The sequence below is a fragment of the Asparagus officinalis genome, chromosome 7 (assembly GCF_001876935.1).
Source record: "Asparagus officinalis chromosome 7, Aspof.V1, whole genome shotgun sequence".
Classification (NCBI taxonomy): domain Eukaryota; kingdom Viridiplantae; phylum Streptophyta; class Magnoliopsida; order Asparagales; family Asparagaceae; genus Asparagus; species Asparagus officinalis.
Genome location: NC_033800.1, coordinates 133,265,736 through 133,289,156, shown reverse-complemented (window position 1 = coordinate 133,289,156; position 23,421 = coordinate 133,265,736). Strand labels below are relative to the sequence as shown.

The window sequence follows — 23,421 nt, the reverse complement described above, 5'->3', positions numbered from 1 at the left end:
AGTTAGCATAGTGGTCATATACAATAAATAACTACTCTTTAAAATTGTGTATGAACTTACTTTTTTTTCAAACCAATCAGGGAACTCATTTTCTTGTCTTTCAAACAACCTATGGTTACTTGTTTGCCTTAACTCATCCTCGTGTTCCCTACAGGAACAAATTAGATAATTCAATCTCTAATCTGAATTAAAAAAATTGAACTCAATACACACAAATGCAAAAAAGACACTTACTTGAGATAAGGTTTCACCTCGTCACAGTTGTATAGTACATATCAATGAGCTTTATTCACTTCCTTCCGGTCTAGTAATATATATTTTTTTCTGTAGAATGAACGAACTTTCTGAGAGAAAATCGATAAACCATCTACTACTTGGTCATCTTCTACATCGACATTTCGTTCTGCCCGATTGATACGGGTTTCAATCTCACAAAAATACATAGAACAAAATGACACTGCTTCATTGACAATATATGCTTCTGCAATAGAACCTTCAGGTCGAGCTTTATTTGTAACATACTTTTTATATGTTCCTAAATTTCTTTCAATAGGATACATCCACCGATAGGTAACTGGACCACCAAGCAAAGCTTCACGAGGTAAATGGACTGCCAAGTGAACCATTACATCAAGAAAAGCTGGTGGAAAAATTCTCTCTAATTTGCACAATATTATAACAATATCCTTCTCCATTCTTTCCAAGTCTGACACCTTTAAAGTTTTTGCACATATCTGTTGGAAAAAAATGGCCAGCTCAACAATTGCAGTGCACACATCCTTGTCCAAATATGAACGAATACCAACTGGGAGGAGGCGTTGAAGTAAAACATGGCAATCATGACTTTTTAAATTATGTATCTTCCCATCGACAATGTTCACATTTTTGCAAATATTGGCAGCATATCCATCAGGAAATTTGACAACTTTGAGGAACTTACAAAACAGCCTACGGTATTCCAATTTTAAAACATATCTAGCATGAGTCTTCTTCAATTTATTCCCTTGACGTGTGAGATGCAATTCTTTTCTTATCTTCCTATCTGCCAAGTCCAAACGAGCCTTGTTGGTGTCTTTTGTTTTCCCATCTATATTCAACAAAGTACCAATGACACTATCACATATATTTTTTTCAACATGCATCACATCAATATTATGTCTCAACCTGAGCTTGGACCAATACTCTAACTCAAAAAGAATACTCTTTCTAGTCCAGTTTAGCTCATGAGGCTCACGGTGTCGCTTTAAATCAGGATTGTCAGAATGTTTTCCAGGCCTAGCTTTATAAACACGATCTAATTGCCGCAATATGTCATCCCCAGAAAATAATCTGGGAGGAGGACGATCTTCAACTAAACTGTTAAAATATTTACTCCTTCTCCACTCATGATCCTCAGGCAAATTTCATCGAGCTCCCATAAAACATAATTTTCCTCTCAACCCCTCAGAAGTTACATCTTCGTTACAAACAGGACAAGCTTTGTACCCTTTTGTGCTCCACCCAGATAAATTTCCGTAAGCAGGAAAATCATTTATAGTCCACAATACACATGCCCGCAAATTAAAATTTCTCCTAACAGAAGCATCAAAAGTTTCAACTCTAATATACCATAATTCTTTTAATTCGTCTATTAATGGACGAAGATACACATCAATGTCTTTCCCAGGTGCTCGAGGACCAGGTATGAGTAATGACATCATTGAATACACTCCTTTCATGCATTTCCAAGGAGGCAGATTGTACGACACTAGCATAACTGGCCACATACTATAACTAGTGCTCATGTTTCCAAATGGATTAAAACCATCTATAGCAAGCCCCAACCTCACATTTCGACAATCTGCAGCAAAATCAGGATACTCTTGATCAAAGTGTTTCCACTCGGCAGAATCAGCTGGATGTCGTAGGAAACCCTCTTTATTTTGTCTTCTTTTTTTATGCCATTTCATTTCAGTCGCTGTATGTCTCGACATATACAATCTCCGAAGTCTCGGCTTCAAAGGAAAATAACGCAAGAATTTTTGTGGAACTTTCTTGCGTTTGCCATCACAAGACTTGTATCTCGGCTCCTTGCACACTGGACATTCATCCAGTTTCTTATTCTCTTTCCCATAAAACAGTGCATAGTCATACTTGCATGCATGTATGGATTCATACCCCAAGCCCAATTCTAGCAACATATTTTTGGCTTCATAGTTCGATGTTGGTATGGATGCACCTTTTGGATACGAGTCATTTACAATTTCAGTAGATTTTTAAAACTTTTATTGCTCCAACGACCATCTATCTTGATCTGTATTAATTTTATAATAAAAGATAATGCAGAGAACTTTGTACAACCCGGGTACAGTTCTCGTTGAGCTTCATTAAACAAATAATCATATTTGTTAACATAAATATCGTTCTCATCATCTGTCTCCATACTTATAGCCCCTTGGACATCATTTAACATGTCCAACATCGCAGCATTGTCATCATCATCATCATCGCTGTCACTTTCAAAATCCTCATACATTTGGTCGTCTGCGACATCAACAAAATCTTCCCCGTGCTCAGTCCATGTCGTGTAATATTGTGCAAACCCATTTACAAGTATATGTCTGCGTATCTCGAGTAGAGAAAGACACGGCAAGGCATTTTGACATTTAACACAGGGGAAACGCGTCTTATTTTCATGATCTAGGTGTTGTTTCGCAGCATCCAGAAATGTTTTTAAACCATTGGTGAAGTCAGGGTTGTGAAACCTATCTCTAACAAACATCCAACTTCTGTCCATCATGTACCTATAATAAAAAACAAGGGGTTCCCCATTGAGAAACAGTATGACCAATCATAAAAAAGATACATAACCAACACTTGTACCTATGATCTAACTTACCTGTGGTTAATCGATAATTATAATATTTTTTTGTTAATTAAGTGATAAAAATGAGATATTAACGTTGATTATTGATTTATTGAGGTACACTTCAACAGCCATAGACAAAATCAAGCATAAAAGAACTAGTTACTACATGGTTGAGCTTCATTATCAGGGAGGACTAGAGAATAATCATTGTCGCTGTTTTATACCCATTTTGGGTGGGTGAATATTTCTTTTACCATCCGAAAATACCAACAGTAAAGTGATTTTGTCTCAAAATCCTTGAGGGCCAAGTCAAATTACAATATTAAATGATCTGCTCATCTTGGAAAATGATATAGATTCAAGACTAGTTACTAACATATTTAAGGAAAATGATTTTCACCTTTTTACATCAAAAATATAAATAACTAAAATGTTTTGCATTTATCTCATCACCATTTCATTACATTTTTGGGGAGGACCAGAGAATGGTCAGTGTCTATCTTGTGTACCCATTTTTGGTGGGTAAGTATTACTTTTACCACCAGAAAATACCAGCAGTAAAGTGGTTTATTAGTGTTAAATCAAATAACAAAATCTAATAACCACAAAAATGCTAATCTTGGAAAAGAATATAGGTTCAGGGCTAGCTACTAATACATTTAGAGAAAATGTTTTCACCATTTTACTTCAAGAAAATGAAGGTAACTAAAATGCTTTGCATTATTGTCACTATGTCATTACTTTACTGGGAGGATAAGGGAATGGTCATTGTCTATATATAACACTAACAAAGAACTAGTTACAAAATCAAGCTGTCAAACCAACTCAGAGAGCCACCGACCGTGTAGCTCTTGTACCCCTCCACGCTTCGAGAATTGAATGAGAAAATTAGAGAAGAGATGAGAAAAACTAGGGTCCAAAACTAAATGCATGATATTTTAAGGTAACTTCATGTTTACTTTTACCTTTTTGTTTCTCTTTTACACAGTGCCTAGGAGAAATATGAATTTGAGGTTGGTAGGACAACCGATTTCTCAAGGTAACTTCCTGTTTACTTTTACCTTTTTGTTTATCTTGATGTTGATGATTTGTTTTGTTTGCGCGTTGTACGTGATTCCATGGTTTTTATCCTATAAATAAGCACGTACTACAAAAATCAGTAGATTAAAAAAACCACACTTAAAATAAATTTTCTTTTTTCCAATTTTATCACATTTAAATATATCTATTGTAACTCTCTATTAAGAATTCTAAAGTTTGATAATCTGACTAGACTCCTAATGATGTTAGTCTTGATTGAAACGAAAAGAAAATTTTAAGATATGAACCAAAGAAATGATTAGATAGAAGGCAACTCGAACCAGTAAAAGGATCTAAAGAGGGACAACATATAACAATTGAGGAATATCTGAATAAGGCAACGAGTTTTTACCTCATTGCATTTATTCTGATATAGTTTATTGGATCAAGCTAAATCAAAGTTGATCAGTGTCTTCTCTAATTGTAATCGCATTTTGTAATGTTACTTTACAGAGCAATAAGTGCTACTTCCCTCAATATCCGGCGTCAGAAATGAGGCACTACAGCACACATTTTGCTTCTCAATATGATTAAAAAACTTCCTAGCTCCAATACATGTGGAAACTAAATTTTACCTAATAAAAAACGTTATACCTATTGGGTACTAAATTATAGGGTTGGTAGCAGGGACTATGGTTTGCTTACACTGATGCAAAATATCTTTAGTGCATAATATCTATTTAGGTAAGGAAATCATTTGCCTTGGTATTGAATTCTGCATACATGCAATAGTTGAATATACATTCATACAGCGTATAATTCTAGAATGACCTTGATTTCCTAACGAGATTTTTGACTTAGAACAGCAAATGTATGTTCCAAATTTAAGCTAGATACTCACAATTTTCTAATTGTTGAGTACGTGCTTCATGATTGCATCCAATATCCAACATATGACAGGTCTGTAATTCTATTCTCCCCATCAAACAGTTTGATACACAATAATTAAGGTTAAGATGTCCTGGAAAAAAACTGCTAAATTTTATTACTACCTCAGGTCTGTTAACATGGGAGTGTCAACTCCGTTAATAATATTGTTTATGTGAAAACATGCAATTTTGGATTATAAAAATTAAGTTATTGTCTGCTTGCTATATTGGATCATCTACATACATATATAAAACATTCTTACTGAGCGCAAGTTCATAAATTTTTAAATAAAACATATATAAAACATTGCTATATTGGATCATCTACAAACATATATAAAACATGGATTATTGACATTAAAGTAGACAACTGTTTCTAATAAGAACAATAGTTAGAAATTATACTACTATGTACATGGTTACGGAGAGTATTAGATTAATTTTTTTCTTTTAATCCTAAAAATAGTTCATAAATTTTCAAATAAAAATATACTACTATGTACAGAAAAAATTAGAAATTTCAAATTGGTTGAGGGAGAGCATGAAATATTTAGATCTTGATTACTGTTTTCCTAATAAGAACAATAACTAAAATTACTTCTTTTTTGTATAGAATAGAAAAGCAGAGAGTTTTTCTTTATAGAATTACATGCACAGAATCAACAAGGGATTGGGAATTTTTACAAGTTGAATGATTAATTTAATATCAAAAATAGGAAAATTCAAAATACCTTTGTGGGGGTGAGGCGATCAGCACATGCAATTGCCAGAAATCGGAAAGGGGTGAGACGCAACCACAATTGCACGAGGTCTTGATCGAAAAGGGAAAGCGAAGGTCTCAAGGTCTTGATCGAGGTGAGATCGGAGGTTTTTGAGAGGGGAGGTTTTTGGTCGTGGGGAGGTACTGGTCGGGTGGGAGGCTGAGATTGGAGGGGTTTTGAGGAGAAATAAAAATCACCGAGCTAGGTTTTGGGTCGTGGGGAATTCGCGGGTGGGAGGCTGAGAGCGGAGCGGTTTTGAGGGATAAATAAAAATCACCGCGTTTTGGTAATTATAATTCGTTTCCCCCGTTTTTTTAATCCCTACAAATTTAGTTTCCCACCTTAATTTTAATAAAAATATTTATTTTTTAAAATTTACTTTGAGATATAATTAGCAATTGTTTCAAATAGACAGAATAGATCAGATTTTATAATAACAGATAAAAATAAAACTCACACCTCAATTCGAGGATCACCAAAACTCAAAACAATAATATTGTCCATTAAAATTCAATTATAGTTCACCAACTGTACAAATAATCAAATCTAAAATAAGAGATTAAGAGGGCAATTGAAATTAACCCAAGTCATTTAAAGTCTGACGATAATTAGACCTTGATCTAGCATAAAACTTGACCTCGATTAATCAAACAAAAAAGATTTATACATATTAAGGAAGAAAATTGAAAGAATCTATGGGCGAAGTAATAAAAGATTGATTCTCAGTACTTACCAAAATTAAAAACTCAATAGATCGGCTGGATGTAAACGAGAACCTCTAAGTTTCAAAGTGCAGCACTGCAGCGCCGTGTTGAGATTGAGAGAGATATTAGGGTAAATCTATTTGAGAGAGATATTAGGGTAAATCTATTCATTCTTTTTTGTTCAAATTTTTTTTTTTTAGATTGGTCGCTATTTCTCCTGCTATTTTTTCGATACATGTAATTTCTCCGGCTTCCTCACCAGGACATCCCGCTTTTCTTTTAGATTGACGGTATATATGTTAGCTTTGACTCTTTCTTGTTTAAATTACATATTTCTCCATGTACACAGCATCAAAGAGAGTATATCTATTAAGAGGGTCAAATTTGATATTTTACTTTGACCATGTTTAGAGTTTAGGATTTAGGGTTTAGGGGTTAGGGGAAAATATAAACATATGTATATCTTTCAGCTATCTTTTCAAAGAGAAAATTTGTTGTGATCAAGATTGAAAGATCTTACTACAATAGGATACCCGGTTGAGGCATTAAAACATACTCAAAGTGGAAATATCTTGCTGAGGCATAAATATCTAATTGAGGCGGATATATCTATACAAGCTTAGAATGTATGATTTAATGAGTGTTTAGAATCGAAGTAATGCCTAAACTTGTGAGGAGAATCTCCCACATCTCAAAGCTAATGTAGTTTATATCTATTTTCATTGACAAATAGGAATAAAAGATTTCATTGCATGTTTGGTTTATATCTATTTGGCGGGTTTTGCATATTTTTCCACCAAACTAATAATGAGGAAACTATTATTTCCTTGCTAATTGATTCTTTTAACGAGGAAAGGGTTCCTCGTAAAACAAAAAAAAATTAGTGATGAAACATTCAATTTGTTGTCAATGAATTTGGCTGGTGTTGCATATTTTTTAGCCAAATTAATAATGAGAAAACTATAATTTCCTCGCTAATAGGTTCTTTTTGACGACAAAACGGTTCCTCATAAAACAAAAACTTTTAGCGAGGAAGCCTTAAATTTGTTGCTATTGAAATTGGTGGGTTTTGCACATTTTTCGCCAAACTAATAACGAGGAAACTATTATTTCCTTGCTAATTGGTTTTTTAACGAGGAAACAGTTCCTCGTAAAACATAAATTTTAGCGAGAAAATCTTTAATTTGTCGTAAATGAATTTGGCAGGTGTTGCAAATTTTTCTGCCAAATTAATAGTGAGTAAACTTTGATTTCCTCGCTAATAAGTTCTTTTTAACGAGGAAACGGTTCCTCGTAAAAACAAAAACTTTTAACGAGGAAGCCTTAAATTTGCCACCATTGAAATTGGAGGGGTTTTTTTTCCCGCCAAACTAATAATGAGGAAACTATTATTTCCTCGCTAATTGATTCTTTTGATGAGGAAACGGTTCCTCGCAAATTATGGATCTTCAGCGAGGAGATCATACTTTGTCGCTGTTACTTTTGGCGGGTTTTCCTCTATTTTTCGTCAAAAGAACAGCGATAAAATGATTATTTCCTCGTTAAATGTGCATTTCACGATGAAAAAGTTCATCACCAAAATCACATATTTCCTCGCCAATAAAATAACTAGTTAGGAGACCAAATTATGATCATCTTTAGCGAGGAACTAAGATTTTTATCGTAGAAGGTGGTCTACTGTGAGGAAAATATATTCCTCGTAGAAGACCTACTGATATTTACATTTTTATCGTAGAAGGTGGTCTACTGTGAGGAAAATATATTCCTCGTAGAAGACCTACTGATATTTACAGAAGAAACAATATTTTCCTCGTCGAAAGTGATATTTGTTGAGGAAAATAATTTTCTCGCAAAAAAGTTGGTCGCTAAAAGACCTGTGTGTTGTAGTGAATGGACAATTATATGTAAATTAAATAAGATGTTATAAGTTTTTATGATGCTACTATGTTATTATCTGGTTGTTATTATCCCACTATTACTTTAGCTACTTTACAAATTTTAAATATTCAAATTTTTTTTGCCAAATATCGTATGGATGATATTTTTGGAAATATAATTTTTCAATTGGAGAGCAAATTTAATAAGTATTTTAGGCCTATTCCTCATATTTTGGTTCGGGGGTTCTTATTGATCCATGTTTGAAGGATATTGGTCTTCGAAGTTTGTTACAGTCATTGTATGGTGGACAGATTATAGACTTAGATGATGGTTCCACCCTTACTGTTACTTCTCATCATTTATCTATTAGAAATTATTTTCAAATATTATATGATGAGTATGTAGCTAGACATGGTGTAGCTGCACAACAGTCTACAGCTTCAGTGCCTTCGGCTTCGAGCACAGGTCGAGATAAAAGTGTAAGTTTTGATAGGTATGCAATGGTAGCTGAACTAATTGGTGGATCTGGAATTGGTTCAGGATTAGAAGTTTCTGAATTAGATGAATATTTTTCTGCTTCCTTAGTTAAATGTCAAGGAAATACTTTAGATATTTTGCAATGGTGGAGAGTATATGGATCAGTTTCATATCCTATACTTTCCACCATGGTTCGTGACTTACTATCAGTGCATGTTTCGACGGTAGCTTCGGAATCCGCCTTTACTTTCCACCATGGTTCGTGACTTACTATCAGTGCATGTTTCGACGGTAGCTTCGGAATCCGCCTTCAGTACAGCAGTACGTTTGATTGATGACCACAGGACATGCTTAGATCCGTATACTATACAAGTGGTGATGTGCTTACAAGATTGGTGGAGGTACGAGAAGCAAACACAAGGCATCGATTAGATTGCTATAATTGAAGATAAATTTGAAGAGTTGGGACTAGCAGATAGATATAAAGATTAGATAATATTCATCAAATTATAATTTTATTTCTTACCTTTAAATTTATAATGAATTATTTCAAAAAAAGTTACAAATGATAGTGATATGGGTGAGTAAGTGTCAACCTAGTTGGGATTTACTCATCTATTGTGATACGACGAATTTCGAAATAAATTTATAATTGTAAAGGATTTACTGATTATTAAAAAAAATTATTTTTATCATCTTTTATTTTTATAATTTTTTGTACTTGTAATTTATGTCATTTCAAGTTATTAAAAAAATTTATGTTATTTTCTGTAATTTTTATGTATATTTTATAATTTATTATTTTTCTAAAAATTAAAATTAAAAATAAAAAAATAGGAAAAAACCGGCCCGCCGGGTCGGTCCGTCAGCCTGGGCCCAGTTCGGGCTCTTGTTTTGCCGCCCGGCGTTTCCGCCGGGCGCGACGCGGGATGGACACCGCCTGACGGGATATCCTCTATATATATTTATATATACCAGCTATATATTATTATATATACTATAATATACTATAATACTAATAGTATATATATATAATAATATAATATAAGGAGCGGAGAGAGATAGAGAGAGGAGAGAGAGAGAGAAGGAGTGAGAGAGAGAGAGAAATGGAGAACATCGTACTAAGTTGCTTAAAGCAACTAGGTAGTAATTGTGCCTAATCTTGGCTCATACCACTTCACATCCTCGAAAGATAGAATCTTCAAACACCTTCACCACACTCCAATTTAGATGTAGGGCAGATTGAGCTATATCATACCAAAGTTGTCTTGGAGCAATGGTACCAATTTCTCCATTTTTTCTCATTATTATTATATATATATATATATAATATACCCTTACTTATATATGTATATATAGATATATTTATTTATATTATGAGAAAAATGGGTATACTGGTACCAATATAGATCTTGTGTGTTGTAGGACCATCTTGTCCATACATCACACCTAGAAGATGGATTTCACAACTCAAGGTGTGATGTAGACGAAGATGTGTCCATCCTACCAAGGATCCTTGGCCAAGATACCTCGATATGTCCTCGTATATTAATAATATGACTAAATAGTATATATAATATAGTATTATATGATTTATTAATATATATAATATATATATATATATATATATAGTATATAATATATATATTATATTATATATAATAATATGAGAAAAATGGAGTAATGCTGGTACCAGCACAATTTTGTGCATTTGGTAGTGAGGTGTCACATTCTCATTCACTCATTAATTGGGGAGGACACACAATAATACCCATGTGAATGTGGTCCCACACTTGAATGAATGGAGGTAATATGCACCACACTACAAGCAAAATTGGCTTGTACAAAGCATACTCATATTACCTATATTATAATATAATATATATTATAATATATATAATATATATATATTAACTATACTAATATATATATATACTATATATAATACCTTCAAATGGTTCAAATCTAGCACTCCTCAACGCGATGTGAACGTGATGCCCATTTGAACTGAGTGAAATGACTGTGCACTCACTACTAAGCATAAAATTTGTGCTTGTACCAAAATACCATATTCTCTCCTCTCTCTCTCACAACACACACACACAAAAACACAACACACACACACATATTTATATATATATATATATATTTTATATATATATATATATATATATAGAGAGAAGAGAGAGAGGAGAAATATGGATATCTTGGTTACTAAAACAAATTTTATTGTTTGGGAGTGAAGGTGAACAATTTACACTCATTCAAATGGGGGACCAATTCGATATGTGTTGAGGAGTGCATGTGGATATGAACATTTGAATGAGTGGACGGAGATTATGCTGCTCTTACAAGCATAACTTTTTATGTTTTGTACCAAGCGTAACATTTTCTTAATATATTATATTATATATATATTAATATAATTACTATATTTATCTTAATTACACATTCATACTATATAATATATATATATATAGAGAGAGAGAGAGAGAGAGAGAGAGAGAAATATGAGTATGCTTGGTACCAAGCACAAATTTTATGCTTGGTAGTGAGGTGGCACAATCCCCTCACTCGTTCAAATGGGGGGCCACAAATTATATGAGTCAGCTTGTCCAGTCACAAAGATTCTAAAGATTTGCTGGTTGAAAAATGTGGATCTTAAGACAGTAGGCAATTCTTGCTCTAGTGAGTCAGCTTGTCTAGTCATGAAGAAACAAATTATATGAGTTCTTGCATTTTCCGGTGACGCGTCTGTCTGACTCAAGCTTGATGGTATGCATTTGACCAAAGTACATCAACTCGGGCAATTCTGAAGAAATCTGTCGAAAAAAATATATAATGATTTTCAGTTTTTTTTGTGCGGAAAAAAGATATACTCAAACTAATCTTAGTGTAAAATACAAAACATAGAACTTTCATACGAAATTTGTAAATCTGCTTCATGTTCTGCTTCTTTTATTCATTAATGCCTAGTTTTGCTCAACTACAATCTCATGTATATATGGGTGATTTTTTGAAGGAGAAAATTTTAAAACGGACCTTTTTTACACATAATATGCAAAATCGATCTATTTTGAAAATAATTAGTAAAATCGATCGTTTTTTTCACACGTGGGTAGAAAACGGTCGATTTTTCTAATTTTTGTATTTTAATTACATGGGACTAGTAGTCCCGTGTAATTAGTGGTCACTAATCAGCTCATTAACAATTTACACAGGACTGCTAGACCTGTGATTTAAGCAGAGACCTGAGCAGCTAAAATCGATTTACACGGAACTACTACTCTCGTGTTTTAAGCAGACGTTTTGCAGACTTGAATCGATTTACATGGGACTACTAGTCTCGTGTATTTTCTAGGCCAAAATAAAAATGCACGAGACTAGTAGTCTCATGCATTTCCTGGGCAGTTCATGTGCATGTTTTATATGCATGTGTATTTTCTGTAAAAATAAAAAATCATCTCCAATTTTGTGTATTTCCTGTACAAATCCAAAAATCGTTTCATATCAATACATATCATTATAAAACTAACAAAACCACATTTGCATTTCAAATTCCCAACACAAATCACACCACAAACTCATTTACAAATCCAAAAATCGTCTCACATTGATACACATCATAATATACACATTCTCATTACACGATACATATTGGAATGTCAAGTATACTTCACATACTATCTCGGTACATATTGGAATAAATCCAAGAAAAAAAATTAACGTATCAAAATAGGTTTGCAAAGTATATAACAGTAATGATTGGTTTACCAACATCCAAGAGATCTCCTCCTCCTCTATCTTCGTCCTCCTCCATCTCCACGATCCCGAGCTTGGACGAGTTCGTTATTCAGTTGTGTTTATGATCGTGACGGTCCGGCTTCATCGTCGTTTCTGCTACATCTTCATCTTTGTCGTTGTGGTTGACGTGTGTATAAGATATCGAGAGGGTATTGTAGATGGCCTCTCATCCATCATGAAGATCTTCATGAGTTTAGATTAAGGTATCCAGTTGCGTTTATGATTATGATGGTCCGGCTTCATTGTCTACAAGTGGCGAAGGTCCAGCTTCATCGTCGTTTCTGCTACATCTTCATCTTTGTCGTTGTGTTTGACATGTGTATAAGATATCAAGAGTGTCCTGTAGATGACCTCTCGTTCATCATAAAGATCTTCGTGAGTTCATCTTAAGGCTTGGGAAGCCTCCACACTATTGACTAACATATCGATACATGTTGTTGTTCTTCGAGATACGTACTAGCGAGACATAATTCAAAAAACCCAAAATTAAAAATTACGTTAAAATTCAAAATACAAAATCTAAAATTTAACTTACAAATTTCAAAAGTTGAAATTTAATTTAAAATTTACATGCTTGAGCAAATTCTATGCCATTATTTGCAATGGATTCAACATCATCTATTACTACTACCAACAATTAAGTTAAAAACACATGTTAAGAATATTGAGGAATACCAAACAAATGGACCTTAAATCAAAATCTTAAAATATTTACAAATTCTCTCTCATCTATATCCGTGGGCACATATCCTTTTTGTAACTCAATCGGTATTATGGTCACATGGAATATCCATCTTCGAGTTATCCCCCAATACCAAGTATAGTAATTTAATTCCTAGGGAGTTGGATCAATTTGTTCCACAATACAAAAATACCGATCATTCCATCTATTTATGTACTGCCGATGCTCATTTGTTCAGAGTCCTTCAGATGACCTTCTTTCTTTGTCTTCCTCTCTATTTTTTCAACAAATTGTAGAAAATATTGTGCACGACCAAATTGTCAAAGTAGGCAATCCGATAGATGCATCTCTATAATCTCAAAACATATAAGAGGAACTCTGACTCTTCATATAACTGGGTATTCTGTACATACCGATGGTGGGAAATTGAGGACCAGAGTGTATGGTTCCCATTTCATCTAGAGAATATTTCACATATTATTTGAATATCATTAAAATGAAAAAATTTATAAAAGAAAAAGCTTATTTTTGTAGAAAAGATACCTAAAAAACCTTCATGTGGTCAAGCTCATATCTGTAGAAATCTAATTGTCTAGCCAGGATATTGTCGTAGCATTTTTGGACATTCCATCCGTGTTATTTTCAAAATTTAGTATCAATAACAATAACTATTATTATATTTGCTACATAAAAAAAATAAATACATGCATCCTAGTGGAATTAGTCCATCTAATTATATATGAACACATAGTCTCAGCTTCAAATGAAGTCTCCCATGCCCAAACTTGTACTAATGTTATACACCCTTTGAAGTCGTTGTTTGCTTGAATGCCACCTTGGACATTTTCTGTACAGATACACTAAAACAGCACTACCCTACGATAATGTACCACATGTGTCTGAGTCCTCGGAAAGTGGTAACCACCTATCATGTTCTTAAAACGCATTACAATTTATTAAAAAATCTAATTCAATTAAATACAGATTCAAAACACAAATACACATACCTCACATGCACTTTATCTTTACCGGAATTGGGAAATAATATTGAACCAATCATGTGCATAATATATGCACGTGCATGTTACTCAATCAATATCTGCGGCACATCAATAGGCAATGGCTCTAAGAAGGCCTCTTTCAACCACTTCAATCTAAGATTCCCTTCGAGCAATTACTCTGAAGCTACATCTAATAGTTGCTTGCATTTGGATTGCCATACATGTTTATCACTGCTAATAACACAAGGATCATCAACGAGGAGACTGAGTATGATAGATACATCTTGTAGAGTAATGATCGACTCTCTCATTCAGAAGTGGAAAGTGCTAGTCTCCGGTCTCCATCTATCTATCAAAGTGGTGAGTAGGGGCCAATCTAGATTCATTCAACGGAGCTTTGGACATGTTAAGAAACCAGCCCGTCCTACAACTGTAATGATACGCTCATCCTCTAGTTGCCAACGGGTATGGTCCAGGCTATGATCAACCATGACGATATCTGGGCTTCTTTGTAGAGCAAGCAAATAGAGTATAAGAATGTAATATTACAATAATAAAGAAATTAACAATATGTAATACGTATTGAACAAATTAATTACCTCTATAAATGATATAATATCTGAACGGTGTCAAGACTGGTCATATAGGACCTCATCACTAACCAGCCCGGGTAGCATGGTGTAGATACATGCACGTACAATATTACACATATTAATAGAACGTTCTGGCAACCAAAGATTGTATTAGTGTAGCTCGTGCTCTCTTAGTACGCCATTAAAGCTCTCAGAGCAATTAGTTGGCATCATGCAAAATTGCACCCCGTCATCTTTACATAATGTCCATCGATGCTTGAATTGATGCTTCAAGTTATTTTCAATTCAGTTATGTGTATCTACTGACAAAAACTTGATTTTCTCCCTACAATGTTCATACAGTAATGTGTCAGTTGCACATCTAGCTTGCCACTAAAGATTTTGTAAATTAAAATCATCGTGTCTTTTCTTGAAATTATCTCTAATGTGCCGTAAACAATATCGATAGTGATGTGGTGCCCAAAACCTCATGCAATGCCCTTATAATTCCTTTCATTCTGTCTGAGATAAAAGCAATTGTTCTTAGCATTTGGACACTTGGAATTAACCTGTACATAAGTTCAAAGAATCACTTCCAATTAGATGTATCCTTTACCTCCACGACTGTAAATGCTAAAGGAAATAAACCGTTATTAGTTTCTACACCGGTCACCACAAGAAGCACACATTTGTACTTGCCATATAAATGTGTGCCGATGACAAAAAGTAAAACCATTGATAGCAGGACCAAATTCCCAAAATACTCGAGTGTAACTCTCCACCCACGGTGCGATCCCTTCGGACATTATTTCATATTCACTATTCGAATTATTTTGCTTGATTGTTTCAAGGTATTGTAGAAGTAATTCAAAAGATTTCCCCCAATCTGCTAATATTTTAGACAATTCTTCCCTCCTTGAATCAGATGCCTTATATTTAGATATCTTAATACCTTGCATGTCATATAGTCTTTAAAATATCTGACCAGGATTTAGATCAGGTTCTGCCCTCACTTTAGGTATTATTAGCTTACATATATAAGAGGAAGATGCCTCCTTATGATCAACATCCACCAACATATTGCAACATGTATGAAGTCCTTAGTATCTAGAGATTACAGATTGCCCATTTGATGATTTTCTCACAGGTGCATTTAGCAACCAATGACATTTCACGTTTGTCTCATCCTGCTCACTTGCATGCTCTACTTGAATCTTCTTATTAAAGTAACAATTTAATTGGTAGTTTGTTGCATTAGATTTTACCGGCTTGAATTTGACTTGATTCTTGATAGACCATTCTCGGATTGCATAGATCAATGCCTCATTGTTCTCGAATAGATCTCCCTTTTTAAAAGTGAAGTCCTAAGGCATTGAAAATTTGAACCAACATCAACTAATTCAGCTTGGGAGGTATTTATCCAATCCTCATATTAAAACTCGTCAGGCAACAGATCTTCAGATTTAACATAAAAGCGACCCATCCAATGGGAGCATCATCGATTCCAGTAGCTACATGCTTGCTATCAATTTTGCATGTTATTTTCTTAAATATCTTCAGAGTCATCATTTGCTTCTTCTTCTACAACTTATCCGGCTAGTAAGTTACCCGTAACGTGGCCCGAAACGTCGTTAAATATTGTAGGATCTGTGGAAGCGTAAATAGTGTATTTAAAATTTTTACAAGATGAATTATAACTTGTAAGAAAAATAAATAACAATCTTAGAAATTGAACAATCACAAATAAGAGATTTATACTGGTTCCACCACCCTGTGTGTATATCCAATCCTCAAGCAAATCCAGCTTAAGATTTCCTCTATGATTTTGAAACCAATTACAAAATCAAACCTGACCAATTTGCAAGTCCCTATAAATTACAACACCAATTCTACACCAAGAGATCTTCTCTCACACCTGAGAGAAACCTTCTTTGAAGAAAAACACAAATCTCTATAAGACTTGATGTGAATGTGAAGTGCAGCAGTGGCTTATGAACTTCTACTCTCTGAAAATTTGCCTAATCAATCTTTAGTAATGATGGGGAACAAAAGGAAATCTCATAATTTTCTTGACACTGAGAATGAGAATTTGTATCAAGAGAGGATGAATTTGCTCAAAATTCGACTCTTATAAGTATTGATGTTGGTTCACAAATTCTAACATTAAAACTTATTTATAGCCTCTGAAATATTCAAAATTTAAACCAATTAACGTTTAAAAAAACGGCCACAAACATTCACTTATTCAAATTCAGAACAGTTAGAAAAACTATCTTTGTAGTCAACTACTAAGCTTAGTAGTTGACTACACTGAGTCTATTCAGACTCTGTGAAGTCAAGAAAAAGGGTTAGTAGTCGACTACTTAAGGCATTAGTCGACTAATCTGTAAAACTTAAGTTTCTGTAAGTTCAACTGAGAATGAGTAGTCAACTATTAAGCATAGTAGTCGACTAATCTGTAAATATGAAGTTTTTATAACTTTGACTAAGGTTTTTATAGTCGACTACTAAGGGTATTAGTCGAAAAGCCTTAGTCGGCTACAGATACATAGATTTGAGATATTTGATATGTTTTGAGACTTACTCTATATTTATAAACTCTAATAGTTAACTTAGGGGGTTTTATAGTTAACCACACACTAAGTATGTGTTAGTGTGTTATAAATACTATGTGCGTGTATGTGTTGTGAGTGATCAAGGCTTTTACAAGAATCTAAACAAAGAAAATAAAATATAATATGACAATTACACACTTATTTTTCTTTGCTTGTCTTGTTGCCTTGAACTCATCCCTGTACCTAGTTCACATATCTTGAGCATATCGGATATTGTTATCTATATTGATATGTTAGTGCATATATAATAGACATAGTAAATAAAGTATTATCATCAAAGTTATATCTTAAGACAAGATATCCATCATTCTCACTCCTTTTGATGATGACAAACAATTTAAGCAATAGTAGGAGTTATTAACAATATATCACATGAAATAAAATTTTATGAATATTATGATATCCAATACTTACTCCCCCTGCATTAAAGCATATTAGAATCCTATGTATCAATCATATGTATCATAGTATATCTCCCCTTTTGTCATTAGCAGAAATAACATTATTCTAGGCATGCAAGAATTTCATCTTCATGAGCTAAAACTTTAAATAAATTATCCAAATTGTGAACATAATCCATGACTTCACCCATACAAATAGGTAGACAAAGACTTGCTGTAAAGATCAATATTTCAATAACTTCCATCGTCACAATCCGTGTTTAAAAAATATTTATCTCACATTATAAGCAAATACTCTAGTTGAACACAACATACGAAACATAATTCATTAAACACACATAGTATGAAATTACATAGTGCAATTGTTTAAAAGAAAATTACTACATAAAGTTTGAAACAAACTAATGCTAAGCATGAAAACAAACTAGTACATAGTGAAAATGGAATGCATGCTCTCTAATAAGAGGGGCCTGGAGGAGGTGGAGGTCCATGGAAGTATGAAGGAGAAATTTTTAAAACCAACCATTTTTAAAATTTAATAGGCAAAATCGACCTAAACTGAAAAATATTAGCAAAACCGACCCTTTTCAGGAGAAAAGGGTCGGTTTTGCAGCGGAGGGTGATTTCCGAAGTGCACGGGACTGCTAGTCCCGTGCACTTGGTGTTCAGCAAACCCGCTGCTGAAACCCAGTGCACGGGACTATCAGTCCCGTGCACTTGGTGTTCCAGCAGCTGCTCTCTGCTTAAAAGTCGGGACTAGCAGTCCCGACTTTTAAGCAGAGAGCACTACCCGTTTGCTGAACACCAAGTGCACGGGACTAGCAGTCCCGTGCACTCGCTGTGCACATTTTTGTGCAATTTTCTCTACATTTCAAGTAGTTCCTGTGCATATATCAACACAAACTTCCTCTAACAAGTCACATACTCATTTCACCACTGCATTTCATGTAGTCCCTGTGCATACATCCACACAAACTCCCACTAACAAATTACATACTGATTTCACCACATACTCATTTCAAATCAAACAAATCACATCACACCACAAACTCCCACTAACAAATCCAGCATAATAACACCACAAACCCACTTAGAAATCAAACATATCACATGATATTATCGACTACAAATCCAAAAATCACATCCCTAAATAGTTTTGTAATGTATATAACCTGTAGTTTACATACATCCAAGAACTCTCCTCCTCCTCCTTTGTCTTCGTCGTCCTCCATACCGCCCTTCGACGAGTTCGTGATCCGGTTGCGTTTGTGGTTGTGACGGTCCAGCTCCATCGTCGACACGTTGGGAAGGTCCAGCTTCATCGTTATTTCTGCGTCGTCCTCGACTTTGTCGCTGTTGTCGTGTATATACGAATGACCTTACCTCCCGTCCATCATGACGATCTTCGTGAGTTCGGTGTAAGGCTTGTTGAAGCCTCTGCATTATAGCCTGATATATTGATACATGTTCATGTGCTTCGGGATTTCTATCTGCTGCGATAGATAGTTCAAAAACAAAATTTCATATTAAATTTGATATTACAGAATGTAAATTTGAGATTTAATTTTTTCGTACCTGCTCGAGCCAATTCCAAACCACGATTTGCAAGAGTTTGAACTTCATCTATTGCTGATACCTGCAAATTTTTCAACACATAAAGTACCAATAAAAATGGACTTAAATCAAAATATGAAAATACTTACTAATTCTCTCTCATCTATACCCCGGGGCACATATCCTCTTTGCGACTCAACCGGTATTGTGGTCGAATGAAGTATCCATCTTCGGGTTATGTCCCAATACCAAGTGTAGTAATCTGATTCCCGAGGAGTTGGTTCAATTTGGTTGACAATACAAAAATGCCTATCATTCCATTTGTGTATAAAAGCTTGATGCACGATCATCCAGTTTATTTGTTGGCCTCCTTTCTTTGCCTTCCTCTCTATCTTTTCAACAAACTGCGGAACATGTTGTGCAAGACCATATTGTCGAAGCACGCGGTCCGGTACATGCATTTCTACTATCTCCAAACATATAAGAGGAACTCTAGCTCTCCATACAACTTGGTATTCTGTGCATATTGGGGGTAGCTGAGGTAGAAATTGGGTGTAGGGCTCCCATTCCATCTACAATAATTTATTGCAGTTGCATATCAGAATTGGGTTTTCAGTATGTAGAAGAAAAAACGCATGTTTTTCGGTGAGAATTACCTGAAAAATCTTCATACGGTCAAGCTCATTCCGGTAGAAATCTAATTGTCTAGCCGGGGTCTCGTCATAGCATTTTTCGACATTCCATCTACAAAAAAATATTTATCATACATTTAGTACCACAATGATAACTACAATTATATTCGCTACACTAAAAATACAATACCTGCATCCCAGTGGAATTTGTCCATCTAATTGTAAATGCGTGCATAGTCTTGGCTTCAAATGAAGTCTCTCCCATGCCCATACTTGCAATAAGCTTAGACACCCTTTAAGCTCACTGTTTTGCATAAGTGCCACTTTTGACATCTCTCTATATAAATACGCCAAAACAGCACTACCCCACGATTTTGTACCACATACGTCCAAGTCCTCGAGGAGTGGTAACCACCTAGCATATTCACAATATTCCAATTTATTAAAATAAGCTAATTCAATGAAATACAGATTCATATTATAAATACACATACCTCGCATGCACTTTATCTTTACTTGAATCTGGAAATAATATAGTACCAATCATGTGCATAATGTATGCACGTGCATGTTGGTCAACCAAAATTTGTGGGGCATCAACAGGCAACGGTACTGAGAAGGTCTCTCTCAACCACTTCAACTTAATAGTTCCTCTAGGCATAGTCTCTGGAGCTACACCTAACAACTCCTCACATCTTCGAGGCCATACATCACTATCAGTGCCGGTAATGCACGGACCATCTATACGGAGACCGAGTATCACGGATACATCTTGTAGAGTAATGGTAGCCTCACCCATTCGGAAGTGGAAAGTATTGGTCTCAGGTCTCCATCTATCCATCAACGCAATCAGTAGGGGCCAATCGAGCTTTATCCAACGAAGCTTTGAACAAGTCAAGAAGCCGGCCCGTCCCACAGCTGCTATGATACGCTCATCCTCTAACCGCCAACGGCTATGGCTGAGGCTATGATCAACCATAACGATACTCGGACCTCTCTGTATAGACAATGATAGTATAAGAATGCAATATTATGTAAATGCAAATATTACAATTATAAAGTAACTGAATTACCTCTGTACAGGATATAATATGTGAACGATGCTGAGCCTGGTCATATAAGACCTCATCACTAACCGGCCCAGGATCCATGGTGTACAAACCTGCACATATAATTATACACATGTTAATAATCAATCATATAGTAATTCAGTTTCTTTATTAAAGTATATAAAAATAAAAAAATGATATAAATTACCAATTAGTTGCTATCTATTGTGTCTAGATGGACAACGAGGTCGAGTATGTCCCGGTTGTTTGCAAAGACTACATTTTTTGTGCTTGACCACTCCTTCTCGCCCTTGATCCATGGTTCCCCTAATTCGCACAGATCGTGGTCGACCTGCTTGTCTCCGGTACTGAGGTGGAACTATATGTGGTCCATTATATTCAGGCCAATACCGACTATCATCAGGTGGATGAAAACTCTCACTATATGTCTTTTGATAGTGAGCTGTTGAATACCAAGGCGAGCAATACCGATTTCTGGGAATTCTAGCACCTCCCGGCTGATTAGAAGAAGCCGCAAGCACATGTGCACAGGGTATTTTTTGGAGTTGTGGTATGTTACATGTGCAAGTGCAATCAACATCAAATAGTTTAACGGTGTAGATACCGTCACAATCTTGTACCTGCCATTCGTTGTCGTTGAATACAGTAATTTGACATGATCTTGCTGCCTCAATTCTTCTATGCAAAATGGACTCATTTTTTGGTGTGTAACGTGTTGTCCAGTCTATGCCATCACCACGCCTTTTGTTGAAGTATGCGTTTAGTCTATAGAATGTTCTCGCAACCAAAGATTGTATTGGCATAGCTCGTGCTCCTTTAAGAACGCCGTTAAAGCTCTCGGAGCAATTAGTCGTCATCATGCAAAACCGCACACCCTCATCCTTACATAATGCCCACCGATGCTCGAATTGAGGCTTCAAGTTATTTTCAATCCAATTATGTGCATCTAATGACAAAGACTTGATTTTCTCCCTGCAATGTTCATACACTAATGTGTCGGTCGCACACCCGGCTTGCCACAAAAGATTTTGCAAATTAATCTCACCGTGTTTTTTCTTGAAATTATCTCTTATATGCCTTAAACAATATCGATGGTGATGTGGTGCACTAAAACCCTCATGTAACGCCCTTATAATTCCTTTCATCCTATCCGAAATAAAGGTAATTATTCTTGGCGCACGGACACTTGGAATCCACTTGTATATAAGTTCAAAAAACCACTTCCAACTAGACGTATCCTCCACCTCCACGACTGCAAATGCTAGAGGAAATAACCCGCCATTTGCATCTACACCGGTCGCTACAAGAAGCACGCCTTTGTACTTTCCATATAAATGTGTACCATCAATGCTCAATAGCGGACGACAAAAAGTGAAGCCCTTAATAGCAGGACCAAATGCCCAAAACACGCGAGTGAACCTCTCCATACCCGGTGCAATCTCTTCGGATAATATTTCGTATTCAGTACCCGGATTATTTCGTTTGATAGCTTCAAGATACTGTGGAAGTAATTCATATGATTTTTCCCAATCTCCAAAAATTTTAGACAACGCTTTCCTCCTTGCATCATATGCCTTATATTTAGATATCTTAATCCCCCGCATGTCATATACCCTCTGAAATATCTGACCTGCATTCAGATCAAGTTCAGCTCTAACTTCAGGCATAATTAGCTTACATATATAAGAAGAAGATGCAGAATAATCATCGACATCCACCGACGGGTTGCAACATGTGTGAAGTCCGCAATATCTACATATTACAAATTGCCCATTTGATGATTTTCTCACAGCGGCATTTAGCAACCAAGGACATTTTTTATTTCTCTCATCTTGCTCATTTGCGTTCTCTACTTCATTCTTATCGTTAAAGAAGCATTTCACATTGTAGTTTGTTGCATTAGTTTTTACCGGCTTGAATTTGACCCGATTCTTGATGGACCATTCTCGGATTGCAAAGATCAGTGCCTCCTTGCTCTCGAATAGATCCCCTTTTTTAAAAGTGAAGTCCTCAGGTCGTTGTAAATTTGGCCCAACATCAACAAATCCAGCTTGAGAAGTATTTATCCAATCCTCATTATGAAACTCGTCGGGCAACGGATCTTCAGCTTCCACATAATCATTGTTAACGTTAAATTGCTCCATCCAACGGGCGTCATCATCGATTCCAGCTGCCACATGCATGCTATCAATTTGCACGCCATCTTCTTCAAAATGATCTGAATCATCATCTGCTTCATCTTCTATAATTGCTCCGACTGGTGGGTAACCCGTAACATGACCTGAAGCGTCGTTAAATATATTAGTTGACGTCCCACCGATAGAATACTCACTTAAATGTTGTGGTTGAGACCATGGCTCTTGACTTGGAGATGTCATAAAACCAATCGACTCGTTGTCTAAGTCAAGCATCCGAGAAAACTCTCCTTGAGGTCGTGAAACTTGGGCAAATTCCTGAATCGGATACTTCTCAA

General features: G+C 35.3%; 3 protein-coding genes across 5 annotated transcripts; all 3 read right to left on the bottom strand.

Moving 5' to 3' along the window:
* On the bottom strand, positions 276–2,776 carry LOC109847795. The gene is made up of 3 exons (XM_020417035.1): positions 2,338–2,776; positions 1,486–2,218; positions 276–1,329 (listed from the first exon to the last, which is right to left on the bottom strand). The coding sequence occupies exons 1-3, from the start codon at positions 2,774–2,776 to the stop codon at positions 276–278; spliced, it is 2,226 nt and encodes a 741-aa protein (XP_020272624.1).
* LOC109850208 (serine/threonine-protein phosphatase 7 long form homolog) lies at positions 18,562–21,246 on the bottom strand. Of its 3 annotated transcripts, XM_020420169.1 has the most exons (8): positions 21,136–21,246; positions 20,952–21,040; positions 20,373–20,875; positions 20,069–20,293; positions 19,903–19,990; positions 19,396–19,818; positions 19,268–19,328; positions 18,562–19,185 (listed from the first exon to the last, which is right to left on the bottom strand). In XM_020420169.1, the coding sequence occupies exons 2-8, from the start codon at positions 21,027–21,029 to the stop codon at positions 18,872–18,874; spliced, it is 1,692 nt and encodes a 563-aa protein (XP_020275758.1). In that variant the 5' UTR covers positions 21,030–21,040; positions 21,136–21,246; the 3' UTR covers positions 18,562–18,871. The 3 variants fall into 3 exon arrangements, with proteins under 3 accessions (XP_020275758.1, XP_020275756.1, XP_020275757.1); XM_020420167.1 differs by lacking the exon at positions 21,136–21,246 and having other exon boundaries at positions 20,952–21,069; XM_020420168.1 differs by lacking the exon at positions 21,136–21,246 and having other exon boundaries at positions 18,562–19,182; positions 20,952–21,069.
* Positions 20,952–22,572, bottom strand: LOC109850211. The gene is made up of 2 exons (XM_020420170.1): positions 21,079–22,572; positions 20,952–20,984 (listed from the first exon to the last, which is right to left on the bottom strand). Exon 1 carries the CDS (start codon positions 22,550–22,552, stop codon positions 21,146–21,148), a length of 1,407 nt encoding a protein of 468 aa, XP_020275759.1. The 5' UTR covers positions 22,553–22,572; the 3' UTR covers positions 20,952–20,984; positions 21,079–21,145.